General features: G+C 38.4%; 2 protein-coding genes across 4 annotated transcripts in view; one reads left to right on the forward strand and one right to left on the reverse strand.

Moving 5' to 3' along the window:
- p2rx4a (purinergic receptor P2X, ligand-gated ion channel, 4a) overlaps positions 1–8,115 on the reverse strand; it is a 57,481-nt gene extending 49,366 nt beyond the window's left edge. The window contains exon 1 of one of the 3 annotated variants that reach the window (XM_052031886.1): positions 7,833–8,042. In XM_052031886.1, coding sequence (XP_051887846.1) covers positions 7,833–7,966 — 134 coding nt within the window. In that variant the 5' untranslated portion in view covers positions 7,967–8,042. Of the gene's footprint in view, positions 1–7,621; positions 7,702–7,832 lie in introns of those variants that run through there. The other 2 variants (XM_052031885.1, XM_052031887.1) reach the window with 2 other exon arrangements.
- Positions 8,116–10,861: 2,746 nt separating this feature from the next.
- ift81 (intraflagellar transport 81 homolog) overlaps positions 10,862–24,088 on the forward strand; it is a 56,321-nt gene continuing 43,094 nt past the window's right edge. The window contains exons 1-9 of the mRNA XM_052031956.1: positions 10,862–11,003; positions 12,326–12,480; positions 14,943–15,046; positions 16,351–16,531; positions 16,776–16,865; positions 18,660–18,725; positions 19,049–19,159; positions 20,565–20,649; positions 23,891–24,054. Of these exons, the coding sequence (XP_051887916.1) occupies positions 12,337–12,480; positions 14,943–15,046; positions 16,351–16,531; positions 16,776–16,865; positions 18,660–18,725; positions 19,049–19,159; positions 20,565–20,649; positions 23,891–24,054 (945 nt within the window). The 5' untranslated portion in view covers positions 10,862–11,003; positions 12,326–12,336. The remainder of the gene's footprint in view (positions 11,004–12,325; positions 12,481–14,942; positions 15,047–16,350; positions 16,532–16,775; positions 16,866–18,659; positions 18,726–19,048; positions 19,160–20,564; positions 20,650–23,890; positions 24,055–24,088) is intronic.

The following is a 24,088-nucleotide window of genomic DNA, read 5'->3' on the forward strand; positions in this document are numbered from 1 at the left end:
CCAAGAACTGATGAAATATGATTACCAGTTGAAATGGTCTTTTCAGGTCTTTTTGAAATGACCTAAAAAAGCTATTTGGTTATAAAATAACCACTATAAACCAGAATAATAAGGCCAACAGATCAGGGTAAGGCTCACACGACCACAGGCCAATCAACCCTGCAAAATCCATGATGGCAAAGCTGTACTAGTCAAAAAAAAATCTGATAGGCTTGTACAAAAGATGCACATCTCTTAGCCAATATGCCAGATCTCCTCCCTATACTAGCCGTTAATATGCCCTGTTTGGCCTAATTGCCATCAAAAACTTAACAAGTAGATATTTCTCATATTGAGTTATATTTTCACATTAAACTTAACAAATCTAGCAGCTGATCAAGTATTGGATTTTGAAATAAGGTTGACAGGGTTACACTGCGGTCTCTGGGGCTGCTTTTACCAACTGTCTAAACAGATAACTTTTTGCAGAGTTTAGTTGATAGTAATCAGGGACAGAAATTTTACACTGAATTTGTGAATTTATTTTCATTTTAACTCCCTGCTCTCCTTTGGGCATGAATTGTAGTTTCACTAATATTTCAATCTTTTCCATGTTATAGACAACCCATAAGTGATTTGCCCACAATAATAGAAACTACTGAGCACAGAGTCAAAACATGTAACTGAAACAACTGCTTGAAAGAAAGCTTATAGCAACATCAAACCTTAAGGATGTCTCAAACCAATCAATTAGTTTCCAAAAGCATTCACAGTTGCAGCAGTAGCAATGTCTCAGAAGAACTAGCTAAATGACTAGGTAATCTGTTTTGTGGTCTTGCTGTTTAATAGAGTAATATTATCCAAAATCAAACTGCAAATCCAAGAGACTATGTCCTTGCCTTCATTTTCTCCTGTAAGAATGTTGTAAGATTTGTAGCTGTTAGTGTCTGAAAGTTAATGGAAACACAGCTTCAAATGCATGTGTTACTTTGGGTGTATGGCATCCAGTTAAATATCTCACAAGTAAAGATACATGAGCCTAAAATTCTTCTGAAGCATGATGACGTGGGGAAACTGCACTTGTTTTGTTGGGAACCTTGAAGAAGTGCTATTCTAGCATGCATGATATGCAAAGAGGTGCATGCAGTTGAATCAGCAATCCTGGGCATATGCACAGTATACCCAAAGATGAATGCAAGGCCCAACAATGCCTGTGCAATCTTCTGCCTTGGAAAAAGTTCCTAAGTGGCAGTCCACCATTTGACCACTGGGGCTGCTTTGCAGCAAATGTGTACCATGAGACAAGGGCAGGCAGGGGATGGTATGTATAGATAAGCAATATCTACTGCTCCAATGGCCAATGAGCTGCAAGTATCAAAGATGGACATGCAAGACAGGGCAAGTCTTTGAAGGGACCCCATCCGCCCCCAGGAGGTGAGAAAAATGGAAAATAGGATCTTACTTTAAGGAAGAATGACATGGTAGAATTTTCACTGCAAACTCAATGGCAATGACCCAGATAATTTCAGACCTTTTTACATAGTGCAGGAGCAGGCCTTTATCCTCCAAGCAAGGTCCCTTCAGTCAAGGTCCTTGCTGTTTTCTTACAATTATAAATCATGTATTGTAATAATGCAACTACTCTCATAGCCTCCATGCAAAAACGCATCATACTCAAAAAACTGCATTCAAATATTTCAAACAGGGATAAAACTTCTAGCCCACTTTAGTTATATCTCTGCTGATGCAACTTCATTGCCTTTTGCCCATTTATCAGAAATGACTGTTAAAACATGTTAAGATCTCCTTGCACATAAAATTTGAAGCAATTGGAGGATAGTTTCAGTGTTTTTATTTACCACACACCATATACAAACTTATCTAATCAACATATGACAAGCTCAGAGATAATGTAGCATGAAATATTTTATATTTTTCCACACTTCCTTCCCTCCTGCATCTTAACTGTGTGGACTATTTTTCCAGATGAAGTCCTGGACATAAAATAGCTTATAGTCAAAGGCCTCTGAAAATAAACAATGGAATCATGAGGTGCAGTTAGTTTGCAAACGGCCAGCATCACGTAGGCAACATGCCAACTCTATCGCCTGTTATTTTTAATGCTAGCAGCAAAAAGCCAATGCTGACTGCTTCAGCAGATGCCAGTATTGTACATAGCCAGTATCAGTTAAGGCTCGACTCCACTGCTTAAATCTATTTGCATCACAAAGGATTGTTGTGGCTGGAACAGGTATTTAAAATGAAACTAAGTGAGAGCAGGCATCTAGAGGGCAATGGCAGGAGTATTGACCAACATAGAGTGCTATGAGAAGTTCTAAGATGTCAGATATGGGATCAAGGTCAGTGAGTGCATCTTCCAATGTTATATCTTACCAACTTTCTTCAAACACTATTCAATTTACCACATCCATACCACTCAACTACCAATAATATCTATTTATCAGTACTCATGTCAAGCATCCCATGTCCTTCAGGCAACAATGCTCCCATGGTTCTATTTCAGTAGATAATTTCAGGATTGCGATTGAGTGCTGAAGGAACAATGGCATTATATTCCAGGATCATGTGTTTTTATCCACCTGTTTACTCATCTACTTTTTGGCGACAGAGATTATAACTTTGGGAGGTAACGACAGAATAAGTTGCTCAAGTAACAACAGTACATTTTGTATTGGATACTCAATTCAGCTATAGTGTGACGTGGCATTGCTGATGTCAAGGATAAAGAGAAAGGTTCCATTGATGGAGATGGTCATTGCCTGATATTTTTGTGGCACAAATCCACTTCTTAGTAGTCCATGCCTGAACGTCTTCCAAGCCTTAAAGCAATACATGCTTACATGCAATATTTTCTGAGGCATAAACAATGGAAGTGAACATGGTTGAACTTCAGCAAATATGTCCACTTCTGAAGTCCTGATGGAAGAAATGTCATTGATGAAGCCCGTGATTATACTTGGGCTGAGGATACTGCCCTGAGGAACTTCTGCAGTGACGTGTTACAGCTAGTATAATGAATCACCAACAACAGCCACCATTTTGTGCCAACCATGACTATAACCATTGGATTGTTTTCCTCTAGATGCCCATTGATTTACTCATCAGGACTCCTTGATGCCAAACTAAGTCAAATGCTGCCTCAAGGGGAGTCACTCTCACTTCACTTCTGGAATTCAGCACTTTAATCTGCATTTGGACCAAGGCTATAATAAGTTCTGGAGAAACTGTTTGTTATGGAACTCAAATTGAGCTTTGGTGAGCAAGTTATTGGTGAATAACTGCCTCTTGATGGCACTATCAATGATACCTTCCATTGTTGGTGGGTGAAGACTGACCTCTTATGTTGGAAATCTCAGGAGGAAGCCAAGATGAATTTTCCACTCGGTACTTCTGGTTGAACATGGTTGAAATATCCTTCATGATGATGGGATTTGGACTCCACAAAGACAATGCAGTGATCACAGCAATGCAAAGATGCATCTCCAGCATATTGGGGAGGATGAGGTCGTATAGGTTTATCCCTCTTGTTCATTTGCTTACAACTTATTGCGGACCTAGTATGGTAGAGTTGTTCAAGACTCTGCTAGCTTAGTCAGAGGTGATGCTATCGAGCAACCCTTGGTTGTGAACATTGATGTCCCCTACTCAGAGTATATCCTGTGCCTTTTGCTATTCTCAGTGCTTTCTTTAATAGGAGGCAGAGGGTGGTAATGGAGGCTTGCTTCTCTGCTTAGGATAGATAGGCTAGTTAGCACACAGATCCGTGCTGGGACCCTTTATGTTTGTGATATACCTTAATGACTTTGATGTGAATGTATGAGGTATGATAAATAAGTTTTCAGATGAAACAAAAATTAGTGGTGGTGTAGATAACAAGGAAGGTTGCTTAAGACAACAGCATGTTATAGGACAGCTGGAAAGTTGGGTGAAACAATGGCAAAGGAAATTAATCCTGACAAATGAGAGGTGATGTATTTTAGGAAAGCAGGCAAGGAAGGACGTTCACAGTAAATGGTTGGACTCGTGGAAGTGTTGATGAACAGAAGGACTTTGGGGGACAAGTCCATAGATCTCTTAAAGTGGCAGCACAGGGGAATAAGGTGATGAAGAAGGCATAAGGGATGCTTGCTTCAATTGGGCCATGGTAAAGAATACAAGAGCTGGGATGCCATGTTACAGACTTATAACACATTGGTTATGCCTCACCTGGATTATTATGTGTAGTTCTGGACACCACTCTTTAGGAGGGATGCAATTGCACTGAAGAGGACAAGATCTATCAGGCTGTTGCCTGGATTGGAATATTATAGTTATAAGGAGAGAATGGATAGGCTGGTTTGTTTACCTGGAGTGGACAAACTGAGGGGTGGCCTGATACAGGTATATAAAATTGTGAGGTTGGTAGATAGTAAAATTCTTTTTCCCATGCTGGGAGTACTTAAGAGGTTATGGGTTTAAGGTGACAGATAGGAGATTTAGAGGGGATCTGAGGGTGATTGAAGTCTGGAATGCATTGTCTGAAGAGGTGGTGGAGGCAGATACTATCATGAAAATTGAGTAGGATCTAGACAAATATATGAATCGCAAAGGCATAGAAGGCTATGGACCTAATATGATAAATGGGATTAGTGCAGATAATACAATGGGTGGTATAGATACAGTGGGCCAAAGGGCCATTTTGTACTAAATGACTCTATGACTCTGATGAGCTTCAATATCTGAATTGAGTTGTGAAAGAGACCATCAAAATTATGGAAAATATTGATGTTTTCTTCAGATCAATAATTTACAAAAGTCAGTAGGCATATGTTACTTAGGGGGAAAACAACTTAAATTACATGAACACTTTACATAACTTTTAAAATATTGTTACCTGCAAACAGTGTTGTTGTGCTATGGATCATGTTGAGAACTAGCTGCCATCCTTCCTCAGCTATTCTTCTTCAACAGGAACTGGGGTGTGGGCACACTGCACTGATTAGCCAGATTCACCTATTTTGCTCCCTCTCACAGCTGAAATGGAGGAGACATCGCCCCAACAGTCAGCCCAATACAACTCCATAGTGAGTCACATTAGGCCAGTTATTGATGCTCAATGTGGGTTAGCTCCTCAATTCCTCAGCAAGCAGTGCACCAGACCTACCATTCCCTGCCCCCACTCTCTAGCCAATGTTGACTCTGATTGCTCTGCATACATTCCCCTCTCCACCCCCACTGAGTTGCTCTCATTGACTGTCCTCCTCCTTTCTCATTCCTATTGGAATCATGAACATAATGTGATTTTTAAAGGTTGTACAATAATTGTATCAGTTCCGAATTAAATCTAAAATAGATAATCAGTCTATGAGAGCAGATGCCAGGCAGATGCTAGGTGACTGTGGCAGGGCCTGAATACCATCATGGGCTATAAGCTAAAGTTAGGGGCAATCTCTGGCAACAAAGCATCCTACTGGATGAGATCAATGCCTTATATGCCTGTTTTGAGCAGGCAAACAAATTTCCACAAAGCTGTGTACCACCATCCCCGCTAGCTCTGTTCCTTACATCTCAGTGGCAGAAGTGAGAACTGCTTTCACAAAGGTAAACACTTAGAAAACAGCTGGCCCAGATGGAGTCCCTGGATGGATTCCAAAATTGTGCATCAATCAACTGGCCACCATTTCTGCTGACCTTCAGCCATTGATTTCAACAGTCTACTGTCCCCATCTGCTTCAAGGACACCTCCATCATTCCAGTCCCCAAGAAAAGCAATGTGTCTTGTCTCAAGGATTACTGACCAGTAGCTCTAACATCAACCAGAATGAAGTACTTTGAGAGATTGGTAATGGCCCACATCAGCACCAGCCTCCTAGACAACCTACAGCCCCTGCAATTTGCATACAAGAAAAATAGGTCTAAAGAGGACACCATCAGCTCTGGATCACTTTGACAATAATACATATATCAGGATGGTATTCAAGAATACATACATCAGGATGGTACTCAGCCTTCAACACCATAATATCTAATAAGCTCATCTCCAAACTCTTGGACCTTGGCCTTGAGGGCCCCCATCTACAACTGACTTCTAGACTTTCTGACTAGCAGGCCTCAGTCGGTTAGAATTGGTTGTAACATTTCATTCACCCTGACCCTTAACGCTGGTGCTCCATAGGGTTGCATGCTCAGTCCACTGCTGTACTCATGACTGTGTGGCCAGATACAGCGCCAACTTGTTCTTCAAGTTCGCTGATGACTCCACGGTTTTAGGCCAAATCAACAATAAAGAGATGGAGTACAGGAAAGAAATTGTGAACCTTGTGTCATGGTGTCAAAACAACAACCTAGCCCTTAGTGTCAGCAAGAGGAAAGAGCTGTTTGATGACTCAAGGAAGTGGGGTGGGGTGGGAAGAGGGGAAAAGAGGTGAATATAACTCTGTCCTCATCAACGGAGTTGCTGCAGTGATGGTCGCAGCTTCAAGTTCCTAGGCATTTATATCACCAGCAATCTCTCCTGGCCTGTCCATACCGATGAGGGGACCAAGAAAGCGCAATAGTATATGTACTTTCTTAGACATCTGAGAAAATTCAGCTTGTCCACGAGGATTCTCTTGAACTTCTACAGATATGCTATAGGAATTATCCTGACAAGTTGCAAGTGCTCTGGTCTGGACCAACAGAACCTGCAGAGAGTAGTAGGCATTGCCCAGTGCATCACAGGCTTGTCATATCCTTCCATCCAGTCCATCTTCATGGTGTGTTGCACCAGGAAGCAAATAGTATCGTTAAGGATGCCCGTTACCCTGGCCATTCCTTCTTCGATTTTCTCGGAGAAGGTACAGGAGCTTGAAAGCCTGGGCAACCAGACTCAACAACAGCTTCTTCCTAACTGCTATCAGACTTCTAAACCAATCACCTCGTTCATATTCCCACTCCAAATTCCCATCCCACTGGTGCTGCTACGTTCTCGGACTTAATTCTAACTCCCTCGATTATTCGTTTATTGTCACTTTAGCAATTATTTTTGCACTACTAAACTTTGCACCGTTCTGTTGTTTTGCGCTCGCTGTATATATTGCTGGATTTATTATTATCATGTATACAGTTCACGCGAGCAAGCTGGTGCATATGACAATAAATCAATCTGAATCAACATGCAGTACTGATGACCTGGGATAGTAAATTGTGGTACAAAGTCTAATATTGTGAAATACATAAAGTACAAAATTGCAATTTAGATGGGCACCTGGAATTAAAATGCCCCTCCCCCACCGCCAGGTCAGAATTTTGCTCCACCACTGCCACTATGTGCAAGATTCCATCCAAGTGACACACTAAATTGTCTTGTAAATACAGATTTATTCCTTCTCAAAGATTGCCCCAAATCCTGGAATTCCCTATCCAACAACGCCGTGAAAGTAGCATCACTTCTATCCAGGACAACGAGTTAGTTGTTGTCTATTTTACATTGTTGTCTAGTTACCACCACTATCTTTTTCAAGGGCAGTTAGAGATGGACAATAAATGCTAGCAAACAGGCATATTCATAAATGAATAAAAATCCGTACTAAAAGCCGTAACGGGAACTCACAGCCATCTTAGACGTAAAAATTGTTCCCACTTAGCCACAGTTGACACCCACCGAATCTACATCAGGTGATTTTTAGAACCATTTCATTAAACTTTCGCTGAAATCCACCATGGCGCATTGCACAAATGTTGATAAACGGCCGAAGGTCTTCGGGATTTCGTAACTGATAGTTATCGTGCAACCTTTAAAACTCACCATATGTTTATTATTCCAAATATTTCAACTAGTTATGCGACTTAAAAGCACTTTAATAAGAGCTCACCCAACAACGTATGCAAGGATTATTAATTGAACCAGCCTGTTCACGACTCCAACTATTCTGTTCTGGATGAGTACGATCCTGGGAGTATCATATGCCAAAAATCCATCACAAGCTGCAGTGCAGTAGTTTTCCATCGTTCCGTATCTGATTAAAAGAGAAGTTAGAATCTGTCAAAGGACTGTGGATTTCAGTACTTCTCATTGAACGGAACTATTTATCATGTGATTACACCATTTCGTTCCTCATTGAATCACCAGCAATCGCTTCGACCTTGACCGATCGTTTTAAACCCTTCACATAACCTGTTTTTATTTCCTCCTCCCCCCACTTTTCCACTAAATCTCGCGGAACTCGGTCAGTTTTCCTTAACCGTGCCACGAACGCTATGGAAAACAGGCAATTTTATTCAAAATAAAAGAAAATGCTGCAAATGCTCAGCATGTCAGGCAGCATCTATGGAAACCTACCTCTGTTTCTCCTTCCACAGATGCTGCCTGAACTGCGGAATATTTCCAGCATTTTCTGTTTTATTTTAGATTTTCAGAATCTCCAACTTACTTTTCCCCATGCCATGATTATGACAATGAAATTAAAAGTAATACCTAATAATGTAAGAACAGTATAATTGATCTTGCTTTAAGTGTAGTATTGTCAGCAATATACTGGCATGGATTGAACAATGGTTAATGGACAAATAAACTGAGAATAGGAATAAATGGGGCATTATTGGCTTGGGGGGCTGTACCAATGGGGTGCCACAAGGATTGGTGCTGGGGACCCAGCTGTTTACAATCTTTATTAATGACTTGAATTGAGTGTAATATATACAAGTTTGTTAATTACATGAAGCTTGACGGGTTGTGAGGAGAATGCAGGGAGGCACAAATAGGCTAAGTGAATGGGCAAGGACGTGGCAGAAAATATGGAAAAATAGAAGACACCCACTTTAGTGAAAAAAAAACTGGAATGAAGGATTGAATAATGTTGGTGTTGACAGGTTGGTGTGTCCCTGTACACCAGTCAGTGAATGTTAACGTGGGTACGACAAGCAATTAGGAAGTGTGTTGGTTTTTTTCTGGGAAGATGATTTGAATACAGTAGTGGAGATTTACTCAAATTATAAGGGGCCCTGGTGAGACTACACCCAAAATATTGCATATAGATCAGGTCTTCTTGCTTATATACCTGTAATGGAGGGAGTGCAGTGAAGGTACAGATTGATTCCTTGGATGGTGGATTTGTTAAATGAGGAGAGATTAAGCAGATTTAGTCTATACCCTCATGAATTTAGACAAATGAATGGTGATAGAAAGGGAAGATATATTACATTCTAATGATACCCTCTAGCAGCTGTTTAACAAAAGATCTACGGGTGATAGGTTCTCCATTGATCATCTATTTAAGCAAAAAAGACAAAGAAAGAATACAAGGCCATATACCCTTCAAACCTACTCTGTTACTCTGACTGATCTGATCTTGGCTTCAGCTCTACTTTCTTGACTTTTCCCCATAACCCTTCATTGTCTATATACCAAAAATCTGCCTATATACCAATTCCATAACAGCCTGGGGTAGAGAATTCCAAAGATTCACAACCAACTGAGTAAAGAAATTCCTCCTCATTCTTGCTTTGAATGGATTCTGAAGCAATATCGTTACAGAAACCCTCATGACAGGAAACATCCTCCCAGTCCCCTTAATAACATCACCTCTCATGCTTCTAAATTGCAGGGTATAGCTGAATCTGCTCAACCTTTCCTCATAAGACAACTCCTTTGACCCAGCGAGCAGCATAATAAACTTTCCCTGAACAGCTTACAATGCAAGTGTTCCATAAATTTGGGATCAAAACTATATGCAGTTGGTCTAAGTGTGTGCTCACAAATGCCCTATATGGTGATGACACAATTTCTCTTCTTTTATACCCTGTCCCCTTTGCAATAAAGGCCAACATTCCTCATTACTTGCTGTACCTACATGTTAAAGTTCAGTGTCATATACAAGGACACTCAGATCCTTTATACCACATAATTTTATAGCCTATTTCCATTTGAACAATATTCTGGATTTCTATTCTTCTACCAAAGGGGATAACCTCCCATTTCCTATTATACTCTACCTACCAAATATTTACCTACTCATTTTATGGACTCCTTGCATCCTCCTCACAGCTTGTTTTCCCATCTACCTTTATATAATAACAAATTTGGCTATAATACACTCAGTCACTATATCTATGTCATTAATGTAGATTGTAAATAGTTGAAGCCCCAGCACCAATCCTGTGGCCCTTCAATAGATATAGTTTGCCAACCAGAAAATGATTTATTTATTCTAAATTTTTTTCTGTCAGACAATCCTTTCCAGGGAATTTTGGAAGATCACAACCTATGCGTTCACCGTACCTGCAGTCACTTTTTAAAAAAAAGATCTTTGGATACAGGCTATCACTTTAGGGGAATTGTCGGCTTTGAGTTCTGTAAGTTTGCCCAGTACCGTTCCTCTGGCGATAACAAGTGCTTTAAGCCCCTCCTTCTATTTCGCTCTCTGTACTTCCCCCTTTATTGAAAACTGTTTGCTGTCTTGTACCAAGATAACAAAATATTCTTTCAAAATTTCTGCCCTTTCCTTCCTTCCCATTACTAATTACGCATTCTAATACTGTAAGGACCAACTTCTTTCTTCATCAATTTCTTCCTTTCACCTACTTGAAGACGCTCCTACTAAATATTTTTATATTCCTTGCTCGCTTACTCTTATAATCCATTTTCTACTTATATTATTTTTATTAGTCATCCTTCCCTCAATTCTAACAATTTCTCTGTCATCTGGCCTAACACTAATCTTCACAACATAGTATACCCTCTCTTCAGAATAGATAGATCATCCTTCTCTTTATTTCTCAATGTTTCTCGCTTCTCATTTGCAAAGGAGCAAACGGATTTTTCCCTTACCCATAGTTTAGGCTATAACCCTACAGCGAGGAGGCAAGCGAAGCTGTTTAAATTGTATTGGTTAAACCGCGTAGTGGGAGCATCGGGCCCGAGCTTTCTCCGTTGCCTGGTTACCGCTCCTTCCTCTCTTTGTAAAGTTACTTCCGGTTAACAACCCATGGTTTCCAAGCAGCTTCGTTTCAAACAGTTTTAGATTGTCCTCTCCAAAGATCCGCGTGTAAGTTGCTTGTTATATGTCTTCATTTAATCTCATAACGGTTTACCCTTTGGTTATATTAAAACTGGACGCTGCTTACCCGCAGGTTCGCCTCCAGTAATGGAGGCCTCAAGTATCCAGCAAGCATCTGATTGTTGTTTTATATATAACGTTCACTCGTAAAGGAGCGACAGATTTGGTTGTCATGTCATCGTTTTGCAAAAAAAAATCCGAAAGATGGAATAACTAGTCAAATCGTCAAATCCGCGGTTCTTCTGACGACCCCCCCCCCCCCCCCCCCGCCTTTTCAGTTAGGGTCGTTGAGACCCCGGAGTCTGTTGTTGGCCTACATTTGATTCCAGCATAAGTTTGAAATTATTAAACATTCCTTGTCGAAGTAATCTCGCGGAAAACTGTATTTTATGAGCACGCAATTGGCAACGGCCGTTGTCATTAATTAATGTTAAAACATTATTTATTTATCCCGGCTCACATTTTTCTGTTAGTTAGACAATCTTCTATTTCCTTCTATGCCATAAGCTCTTACCTTGTGGCAGTAATCTAAAATTTTAAGGTATATTTATTTTCTGTTTAGATCGCTAGTATTTATATCCGTGTGAGATGAGTTGGTTATATACAAAGTAATGACTGTTCAAATACAAACGTGAAAAAAGTGTAAGAAGGAGGGTAATGTACTGTAATGTGTAAATCTAGTCCAAGTCTTAGAAAAATATAGCATACAGGGATCATTGCTGCCTGGTAGACCATGAGTTTTGTGCCATGTTTGAGGTCTTGATTTTCAAACACTCGTTTCCTTAGTCGGCCAAAGGCTGTGCTGGTGTACTGAAGGACTTGGTGAATTTTGTCATCGATGACTTTATTTGCTGAACAGGCATCTCAAGGCTAAATGACCTAGTTTTTCCTATTTCTTATATTTTAATTCTGCGTGAATTTAGTCTTCACCTGGCAGATTTCATCTCCTGACATTGGTGAGGTAGGTAGGTTTTTATGGCAATCCAATAAATTTGTGTGCATCATTACTAGTGACTAGCTTAAAAAAAATTCAGGCAACCTCTGTGGAAAGAGCAAGAGAACCCTGAATTAATGTTTCAGGTTAATGATCTGTCATCCAACCAATTCTGTTTTCCCCTCAAAATATACCATACTCATATTTGTGCATTTGAACTGCTTCTGCCACAGAATTGTTTGTTGATGGAACCTAAAATGAAATCTCTTGCATGTTTCTTTGTGGTTTGTCATATTCTAGAAAGTTTGCAAAAAACCATTTTGATACCAAAAAAAGTTGAACCATGTATGAATTACATGCTTTTGTTTTCTTTCAGGACAAACTAAAATGAGTGAACAGATCAAGTTCATTGTAGAACAGCTCAATAAGGAGCCCTTCAAGAAGAATTTCAACCTAATCACCTTTGATTCATTGGAGCCACTGCAATTGCTGCAGGTTCTCAATGAGGTTCTGGCTGAGATTGATCCAAAGGTATGTACAATACAACTGCCGTACCCTAACAGGTACACTGATACGTTCCCAGGGACAAATGTGCTAATGGATGAGCACTAAAATTGATCATTATCGCATAATATGTACAGAGATGTGTTATTGATAGCACAGCTGTGCTGGAAACCAGGCATAAACTGGTGCACATTCCTGCCTTTCTTGTTGCTTTGCATTGTTGTGCCCAGAACCTCTGTGGAGAGCCTTCTGTAAGGGCTGGTGTTGGGTGGGCCAGAGTGAGTGAAGTGGCCACTAAGCGCTGAGACGTAAAGTTCAGGGCTGTACCCTAGCTGGCACAGTGAGCAAAGGTATTACTGGGGATTGGCAGCACCTGCACTGAGTGTTGACAGACCACCTGGATCCTATGATCTCTCTCATCATCACTTGTTGGATGTGTTGAAAGTCCCTCTCTTTGTTTGGCTGCACCGCTCTCCACGGCTTAGAATTTCTTTATGGTAATGTGTTTGATGGCTAGCTGTGCTAGTTCTTTGATAGAGTTATCAAATTCCTATTACTATCTGATTCCACCAGTATACTCCAAGCAGCAACAATTCACCATGTAAAAGAAAATGGATTAAAAATTTGTTCATGTGTGAGGTTGAAAATCGGGCTAACCCAGAGTATTGAACTTTTGTGAACATCTTTGTGTTCCTTTGTGCCTGGCAGGAAATTCATATTGTTATTTTACAGCAAGATTTTAGTTTTACCTGGTACTTTGTTCCAGTAAAAAAAAACTGAAAACATTTGTGCACCACCCAAAATTTGGCTGCAGTGAAATTTTGAACCTTGTTGATTGTACAATACTGTGAATATATAAGAAGTAACAGGTTTTATTGACCCTCTTTTTTTTCCTCCATAACAATGGTATTTAAAGGCTAACGTTCAAACAGTTTTCTCTGCCCTGGCTTGGATCTGTGGCAAGGACAGTCTTACCCATGTGCCTTGATTGTAAATCCTACATGAAGAGGGTTGCTGAAACAATCAAGTTAATAATGGCTTGTGTTTTATTTCTCAGCATGTCAATTTGTTTTGGGACTCTTGCGCTGGTGATTTCCCATCTTTGCTTTGCCACTGATTGTCCCATAAAGAAAGTATAGCTGTGAAGCAGGGACTTTCTGAGACTTTCCAGTATTTACAGTAGGGCATGTTTTCTCAGATGCTGCATCTGATTAAATCTTGTGAGCCCATTCATCTGAATAGCAATTGGAGGGCTGATAGGAAGAAAGAATAAAGTTACATTTTGTTTAATTGTTAAAATTATTCTTAAGAGGTTTTGATTTCTTCAAGCTTTTAATTCTTTCTTTCTTTTTCTTTTTCAATCTTTTTATTAGTTTCCAAATTAATACAGATTAATATATAACATCGATGTTTGTACATGTAATACAAAGAGATCAAGAGAACAATCATGGCATTGATAATCATAAAGAATAATAAAATATTTAAAAAATCTGTAGATTTCATGATCTCTTAGTAGATGAATATAATATAAAAGAAAGGGAAGAAAAAGATTTATTGTGTATATAAAAGAAAAAATGCCCAAATCAATAAAAAAAATGTAGATAATCAAACCAAACTAAAAAGAAAATTTCAAAAAAAAACAAAAAAAAGATTAAAAAAACTGGACTGAAATTTCTCAGTAGAAACAGAGCAATATTATGTCGTCAACTCCATTCCTCTAAATTGAAAAGTTATTGAAAAGGGATCTATATCATATGAAAGTATTGAATAAATGGACTCCAAATGTCTTCAAATTTAAGCGAAGGATCAACAGTACCACTCCTAATTTTTTCCAAGTTTAAACATGATATAGTTGAGAGAACCATTGAAAAGTGGTAGGGGATATTGGATCCTTCCATTTAAGCAAAATGGATCGTTTGGCCATTAATGTGACAAAGGCAATCATACGGTAAGCGCAAGCAGATAAATGGCCAGACTCTATCCTTGGTGGTCCAAAAATTGCAGTGATAGGCTTTTAATTTTTTGTTATTATGTTTTAAATAGTTTTTCAGTGTTTTGCACAAATATGTTATTTTACCATCGCATATCTCTAAACATTCCCCCATGAGGCTGTTCTTCATGTATGAAGTTAGACAGTTGAATGTTAATAGGGGCCACCACAAATAACCCAGCCTATTTCCACTGGTATCGACAAAACTACATTTCAGCATTTTTCGCTGGATAGCAACCAGCAGTGGGATACTTGGCTGTTTTTATTTCCTCCTGGTCTGGGCAATGTAGTTAAATTGCATCTTCTCAAATTCATTTAACTCGCTAACCAGGAATTAGATCTGGGATTATCTGGTCTGTTTAATTTCATTACACATTGTCTTTGCCAACTAAAGGAGTAATGACCTGGTTTCCATAATAATTCCATAATTTAAACATATCCTGCAAATACCATATTTAATATCAAATAACAATAACAATATTTTTATCTTTTCTGCTAGCACAATATTGATATACGAGAGGAAGCACCAGATCAAACAGCTAAACGAATGTTTAGTCTTCTGGGAATTCTGAAATACAAGCCACCTGGAAATGTTTCTGATCTGTACGTAGCAATTTACCTTTTTTTTATCTAGAAGAATATTTATTTCACTACTTTTCTCTTTTGGCTTTATCATTTTTGTCTTTCCTTTTCTTCAGTGGAGAAATTGGACAGATAACGTTTTTTATCCTTCTCTCCCTAATATGTCCTATTTACTACTGTATATTGGTTAATTGTGCATGTGCTGTCAATTCATAAGGTAAACTTCTGATTGTGTGGTCAGCATTTAGAATATGTGCTGTTATGGAAAGAAGGAAGACCGAGTCAGCAATATGGTTAAAAAAATATTTTTTATAAGTTTTTATCAGAACCCAGTTTCAGATATATTTTTGGCTGTCAGGTGTTCCATATACTAAGTGTTATGTGCCAGTTCTCAACCAAGAATCTGGATAGATATTTACCTGGTTACTTGATTTGTATTCAGTACTTTTTCCCTGTTATTTTATGAGTACTTATTTCTTTACCTATCTTCGGAGAAGCACAAAAGGGTAAGTTTTGTCACGCTGATTGGCCCTTTTTCACAACCAGCACAATTGAAAGAAATTAGGAGGATGGTGTTAATGTCTGTCCAATGAGATCATTGAAATGGCCACTTAGCCACAATTTTGCAGTGCATTCTGGCTGTATGTGAGTAGCTGCAAATTTCATCCTATAATCTCCACGTGGCTCTCCTGGACTGGTAGAGGACATTCACTGTACAGGATAATGCAAGCCCGTGAGAATTTTTGAAAAATAATTAAATTCTTGTTACCATGTTCTAGTTTTATTCAAAAATATAAACAAAATATTTTTTTTAAAAGACTTTTATTTCATAATTTCAGTGTGCCTCGAAAGTATATCTGCAGTACTTTTGTCGCAAGGTTGAAGTGAAGTATCCAACATATTGGGCCAAGACCCTGCATCAGGATTGAGTCTCAGTCTAGAAGCAGGGTCTTGACCTGAACCATCGACTATCCTTTGCCTCCACAAGTGCTAGTTGACCGGCTGAGTTCTTCCAGCAGTTTATTTGTTGCTCCAAGTTACAGCATCTGCAGTCTCTTGTGTCTCCTGGAAGTGAAGTATTGCCTGATTCTCTAAATGAGCAAATACTAATATAGGAAAATATTCAGATTATTATTCACAATTAAAGGAGTGCAAAAAATATCTTAAAGACAACTTGTAATTTTGTGTTGTTGTTTGCTCCCTTGGCATCTAAATACATATTGCCAAGATAAAACCACTGAGAACATTGTGATAGAGTTGGATGGTTTACTTCAAAGGGGAGTTGATTGAAATATGTGATTGTGTTATTGTGTTCATTCCTTTAGGAATGCCTTTCGACCAGGCCTGGTCACTGGGAGTAAGCCTATAATACATCCCATTTTGCATTGGCTTCTACAGCGAACAAATGAGCTTAAGAAAAGAGCATATCTGGCACGCTTCCTCGTCAAGGTGGAGATCCCTCCTGACTTTCTGCAGGATGATGTGGTGGCAGACACTTATCATCAGGTTTTGTAGTTATACCTATAATTCTCGTTGTGGATTGTTAATATAGCATGGATGTTTACTTCTGTTTATTCTCCAATTGCTTTGATCTGTATTTTGTTCTGAACATTATTCATCATTCTGTTAATGTTTGTTTTTTAACTAATTAAGGCACTAACTGAATAAAACAAGCTAGTTTTGTTTAAATCTATAGGATATTGAAGTTGGCAGAAATGTCTTTAAGAATTATTCTGGTTTATATTTGCAGTATGAGGAATTAGTAGAAGGGTTCAAAACGTTGCATAAGGAATGTGAACAGCTGAAGAACTCTGGTTTTTCAACTGCAGAAATAAGAAGGGTAAGTAATAAATTACAGCCAACCCACAAGTTTTTTAAAGAGATTTTTGATAACCTGCCAAAACATGTGAGCCTTTTAAACATGATTGCATTTGGAACTTCTAATGTAAATCAGTCTATTCATATTTAGAAAAGAATCAAAATAGATTGCCTTTAATATTTTCTTAATTAAGCTATTTTTGAAAGTGTAATTGATGTAACTATCTGTCTGGCCTTCTATACTGTCATATCAAGTTCCCAGCACATCTTACATCTTTGCTAGCTTCTGGACTAAATATTATATTCTACAGCTTCAGGTAATCTGCTTTCTCTGAACTGGCCAGTCCATCTGTGATATTTCACAACTATTATATTCCTTTCTTTGTGTTCAAACTCTACCTGGCCTCATTTCCTAGCTTCTAGATGCCTTTATTCAGATTTTCTTCCTCCAATTGCCTCCCATTGACCAGGTGACCTCACTTACATCTTATCCCCATGGCAACCCTGGCCTCTCAACCTCAAAGATCTTCCTTTTATCCTTGCATCCCTCTCTCACCCCCTCTGCAACTAAAACCAATGTGATTTCTCTCTCCCATTTCTGACAAAAAGTCTTTGACCTGAGACGTTAACTTATTTTTCTTTCCACGGATACTGCCTGACCTGCTAAGTGTTTACAGTATTTTTTTATTATTGAGGATTCCATGCTTGTTTGAAAATTCCTCTAGACTGAGGGTATAAAATTTAATCTGGGTGAGCTGTGAGTGTACGAGCTTGGTTTGTTAACAGTACTATTGCCTTTGTATTAGAAAGTTACATCTTTTAGACCCACTATGGGATTTAATTAAAACATTTGCCCTTAAACTATTTCTGAGTTTAAAAAAAACTCATTCTTGATTAGTCTGACAAATAAGGAAAGGCATTTGCCCCATTTTAATTTATACATTGAGAAGCATCTTAAATCCTGATGCATTTATTTTCTAGGTGACTTCAGGGAATTTTAGCTTACATTTTCCCTTCAACCAATACCAACAAAAAAATTAAATTATTCATTTCTCTGACTGTTATTTGTCGAATTTTACTGAACTTATTTAGCTACACAATAGCAATGACTGCAATTCAAGGTAACTTCTTGCACATTGAGATGATTCTGTGACTTGATGTGGTAGTATTGTGAATGCAGATTTTTTTGTTAACTGCTTGAAATAGTGACTTAACTATGCTTGAAATTACTTCCTAGTGATTCTAGTGTAAAGTATTTATATCAATGCCTTTTGGTTTATTTCCCACAAGCTCATTTTTTAAGGTATTTTCCCAGAATCTTCCAGCCCATTAATAGCTCCCAGTTCAGGATGTGGGAAGACAACAACTTCTTGGACATTCGCCTGAATGCACAAGAACTGAAATTCCTCCATGCACATTTTTTAGTGCACCAGTAAGAGTTAATTGGTACCAAATTCCTGAGTTTTTAAGTTTGTTCATCTTCAAAGATATTTTAATAACATTTTTAATGTAGAGGTAACAATGAGAGCATCGTTGCCCTTGTATTCTTTCCTTTTTTTTTAGTGGTAATAAAAGCCCCTTATGTTTCAATAAGATCATCATATTATTGCCTTGCTTGTATTGCTGGAAGTCATTAATTATTTTTAAAGCTTTAAAATCACCATGCAGAATATCATATTTACTTAAATTATTACTTAAAGGTAGAGATTTTCATCTGGCTATTAATATGCTTAAGAAAACCTCAACATATTTAAAATATTTAAAATTTCAAATGCAACAATTAATGCATAATTAAATTCTTGTGTTGAATCGGCAGGATATAAATGCAATGGAAGAAGAGAAGGATCAACTCATTAAGCGGGTTGAACGTCTAAAGAAAAGGGTATGATCATGTTATATTGAAAGGATATTATTTTTCATCAGCCGTACTTTGTCATATGGAAAAATATGGATGTGGACTGAAGAAACATGCTTAAGGAAGGGATTGAGTAACACATCCGAGTAATCAGAGACCTAAGAGAGTAATTAATCTCTGCGAGGAGTTGTATACTTAATGAATGCATGTTGATGTAATTGGTGTGAATTCCATGCTGTCATCTGCAGCTATTTATTAATAGGCAAAGAAAATCATCTGTGAAATCTGAGCTTGGTCAGATTTTCTTAAGACGCTAATAGTAAAAAGCAATGTTTACATGATTTCACTAGGTAGACACAGTATCAAATCACCAGCGGATGTTGGAAATGGCAAGACAGCTTCGTGTGGAGAAGGAAAGGGAAGAATCTTTAATGCAGCAAAAACAGGAACAGAAAAATCAGGTGTGATATATGCATTATAAATTACAAGTTGTGCAAGTCAATGAGGAATTACCCTGAATAGTTTAATGTAGCGACAAAATTCTGTGCACTACAGAGTTAGAATGACACTGCTGTATTAATTGAATCAGTAATCCATGAAGGAAAACTTCAAAAAGTTTCTTAAATTTAATCCACAAAATTCTTGTAATTCATAGTTCCTGGACAAAAAAATTACTAAAATTATTATACTCAATACCAGAATTCAGTGGGAAGCATATTTTCCAAGTTTGAAGAAATAAGTATTAGTAAGTCCTGAAACTACACTGAACTGTTGATCCTATTTGCATCATTTCCAGCCACTTCTCTATATAAAAGTGGAAGAAAATCTTGTGCACACTATCATTGATGTAGGCTTTGACTGATAGAAGTGAACGGCATATTGTGTACTTGAACCTGAAGACACAAACTTGAAATAAGAAAGGATCATAACTTCACAAACTTGCATCAATTACTATCATGTTCCTAACTCATCCGCTATGTGTGATAAGTTTTGGAATTAGCTTTAATTTTCATTACAAAGACAACAGCCCTGGTGCTGTGGTTTTCTTGGTAGCAAAACTGCAGACGTTACACTGAATGTGACAGGAACTTCTGGAATATGCATATGTGCCATTAAACCAGAAAAACAGACGTGATTTTTGGTCCTCTACGTGGATTACTGTTTTGCAGCCTTGTCCAGTGTTATCTTAAGAAATCATCATATAAAAAGAACTTTGGGTCTTTATAAACTATTTCTATAGTTGGGGGGGGGGGGGGGGATGATGGGTCCTCAAGATGCTAAGTTGTGTTACTTGAGGGCTAAGATAGTGCATGATTACAGCTGGTAAATTGCTCTGGCTCTTTTTTTTAAACAAAAGAACTTTATGCATGCCAATCGTCATTCTGTCAAATATTTCAAAATTCAGTATTTTTAAAATTTGGAACTTTAAGAATGAAGCTGAAATATGTTAATATGGAGGGAATGATTCAATCTTTGTTTTACATCCTGTAAAATATTAGTTTTAAAATTTATGTCAGTCATTTCATTGTTTGCAGCCTGTGAGGCTTCTCTGTTGTGATCAGCTGAGTTTGGTTAATGACAGTACTATTGGTAGATGCCAGGTATTCCCCAGACATGACAGAAACTGCTGCTGGCAAGCAGGAAATTTATAGCATGGAGACTGCTAGTTCTTTATGAAAATCTTCTGTTTGAAGTCAGCAGCAAGTGCCATAACAACTTAATCTGGCCCAACATGAAAGACTGTTGAGAGTTTAATCTTATGAAAGTAAATTATGTCCAGTTTTGATCCATTTAAAACAAATATCTTTTGTCATCTTTTGCCATTTTTATTATGCTGGTCTTTAAATTATATATTTAATTTTGCAGTTATTCCATGCAGAGCAAAGGCTACAAAGAGCACAACAGCAGTTGAAGGACCTCCGACAGGCTTCAGCAGATGCAAAGCCTGAAAGTAAGTGCTAACCAAAAAAAGAATGGGTTCATATTTGAAATACCAGGGAAAACAGCTCTGGTTAAGTACAAAAATAGGCTAGAAGTTAGGTTGTTCACTAAACAGCTTTGCCTTGTGGTAAGATATCCTTCTTCTTGGGCAAATCTTCAGGTTTGAGAATCACTTGCTTCCACTCCAGTTCTGAGGAGTTTATGATGCCTTTTGTGAATATCTTTAATGTGGGATGGTCGTTGCACATTAGTTATTACATGGTCTTGACAGACCAAGGTTTTAGCCCAATGGCAAGGAAGTCCAAGGTGATTGGAGACTAGGGTCTGCTGCACAGGCTTGTACACATGTGCATGTACATATATTACACACACACACGCTTTTTGCATTCTGACCACATACACATCATAACTTGTCCCTTGGCTCCAGCCCTCTTTCAGTGTCTCACTGCTCTCTGGGTGGGTAGGTAGATCCCAGACTAGGTAGGCGTATTAATTCTGCAAGAGTGGGAATATTTCACTTTGCTGACATATCAATGGCAGTGCCTGCGTCTCACTGGAGTACAGAAGAATGAGAGGGGACCTCATAGAGACATTTAAAATGTTGAAAGGACTGGACAGAGTAGATGTGGTCAAGCTGTTTCCCTTGGTGGGTGAGTCCAGGACCAGAGGGCACAATCTTAGAATTAGAGGGTACAGGTTTAAAACAGAGATGGGGAGAAATTTCTTTAACCAGAGGGTGGTGAATTTGTGGAATTCCTTGCCACGTACAGCAGTGGAGGCCAGATCATTGGAGGCGTTTAAGGAAGAGATAGATAGATATCTAAATAGTCGGGTTATCAAGGGATATGGGGATAAGGCCAGAAATTGGGGTTAGGTTTTTTTTTTTGGCCCCCCCCCCCCCCCCCCCCCAATTTCTCATTTCTTTTTCTTTTTTCCTTTTCTTTGGAGCAGACTCGATGAGCCGAATGGCCTACTTCTGCTCCCTTGTCTTGTGATCTCCTTCAGACTACTGTTTGAATTGTTGTATCACCTTATTCTTGGCCTGCCTAGCTATTAGGAGCATAGTCTGCTAATTTTCTTTCCAAAAGTTGTGCCGTAGAAAAGTCTTTAATGTGATCTCTTGTGACATTGTTAATTATTTTTGTACATGTGCAAATGAATTCATGGAAAAGAGCCACTGAATTACTTCCCTCTTTCCATGGAATTGTTAGATATTGTCCATGGAATTGTTTATCCACTGTAAACTCTGCAATATTAAAACAAATGTAGGTTAAAATAGGGTTACATTTTACAAGGTAAATTAAGACTGTTATGTTAGAATCAAGAACTAGAATATTGGATCAGAGAAACCAACCCCCCAGCCTGTTCAGTTTTCCTTCATTTAGTCTAATCTCACTTTCTCCCCGCTTCCCATACCTTGATCAGGTTAATCTTAATCTTTTCAGTTTTAGTGAAGGTATGCAACAATCATTAATAATTGGGTGTGTTGTTAACCTCAGGACAGTTAAAGGATGATGGTGGCACTTTATGAAACCTAACAACATGATGCATTATTATTTATTCTAATAAATTATTAAGGATGGGCGTTCTGCATATTTTATTTGTCCTTCCTTAGTTACCCTGAAAATGGTACTGGGTCATTTAAACATAGAGCATAGAACAGTACAGCACAGGAACAGGCCCTTCAGCCCACAATGTTCTGCTGAACCAATTACATTAGTAATAAAACACCCAACTAAACTAATCCCTTCTGCTTACACAATGTCCATATCCAACCATTTCCCTCACATTCATGTGCCTATCTAAGAGCTTCCTGAAAGCCCCTATTGTATCTGCCTCCACCACCACCCCAGGCAGTGCATTTCCAGGCATCCACCACTCTCTCAAAAAACTTGCCCCTTTGAACTTACCCCCTCTCACCTTAAATGCATGCCCTCTGATATTAGACATTTCAACCCTGGGGAAAAGATACTGGCTGTCATTTCCTTGAACTGTTTTAGTCCTTGCATTGATATGTAGTATTTTGCAGCATTATGTGGTGAATTCAAGGATTTTGACAGCAATGAAGAAAATGCAGGTTATCCCAGTCTGGATGGTTTGTATCTTGGAGGTGGTGACGTTCCTAGGATATTGGTGGTTCACAGGGCTAATAGTACTATACAGTTAAGCTTGTTACATTCTAACATTACATCCAATATATACCTTAGATATTGCAAATTCAGTTTGCTCTAGAGGGTAGAGATTGTTGGTGGTGGGTTGTTGATCTCTCTCCTGAATGATTTTAAGCATTGGTGTAGCTGCATCCATTCGCATGAGTGGCATTCTGTGATGTTCCTATGAATGGGGCAGGCTGATTCTGAAGGATTACGTTTTTCATAATAGGGGCCCAAGCCCTGCTCTGTACTTAAAATCGTATTGTTCTATTCAGTGTTGATCCCCCAGAAGTTGAGTAGTGGTCATACTGTTGAAAGGTCAAAGGGGAGTGATTAAGTATATTCTTATTAGTGATGGTAATTGCCTGTTATCTCTGTGACTAGTATACTGGCCAAATGTTTAATGAAACCTGAATGTTGCCTGGATGTGCTGTAGGGTGACATGGGCCCATTCATTATTGGAGTAATTATGGATGGAAAAGACCACTTATAGAACAAATCTCCACAGAATTTTATGTTTTGCAATCACTTATAGTTTTAAATTATTTCTATTGCCATATGGTTAGAGCTTTTTATTTGCTAAACAAAAAAAGTTAGCAGTTCCCATTTTTATTCGTTCGTAGAAAATGGGCAGTTCTGGTAATGCCCTGTTTTTAATTGTTTTTGAGAAGGTGGTGTTGAGTTACCTTGAGTGACCATAGACTTTGTGGTAGAGATTTATGCTGGATATGAAGTTCTTTGTAGATGAAATCTCATATTCAGTCTGTAGAAGGCACACTTGCTCCATGATGAGATGAAAATACCATTCTATATTTTCCAAGAGGTTGAGGTGATCTGCCTAACAACCAGATTGTGAGGATTATTGAAGTTTTTCCACAGAAGTGGTGATGGATTTAAGCATTTTATGAATGCTGGTGCTGATGCTTGTAAATATTAAAGTTTCAAACGTTCCCGTCCTGAGTAATGTGGTATTGAATTTTAAGAAACCAAAAATAAAACTATTCAAAAGAGACACTTAGTAACTGTCAATTAATGTGCTAGATTTTATTTTGAGTTTAAAATATTAAATGCCTGATAATAACTGAATGTTCATTTCAGGTTTGATGAAGAGGCTGGATGAGGAGATCAAATTTAATACCTACATGGTTTCTGACAAGCTTCCTAAGGAATTGGAGAGCAAGAAGAAAACTGTTCATTTCTTACAAAAAGTGGTCATGGAACCTGCAATGGGACAATCTGATCTCAGTGAACTTGAAGCTAAGGTGCAGTGATGTGACAACATCTTGTATCTCTTTG

The sequence above is a fragment of the Pristis pectinata genome, chromosome 17 (assembly GCF_009764475.1).
Source record: "Pristis pectinata isolate sPriPec2 chromosome 17, sPriPec2.1.pri, whole genome shotgun sequence".
NCBI classification, from domain to species: Eukaryota; Metazoa; Chordata; class Chondrichthyes; order Rhinopristiformes; family Pristidae; genus Pristis; species Pristis pectinata.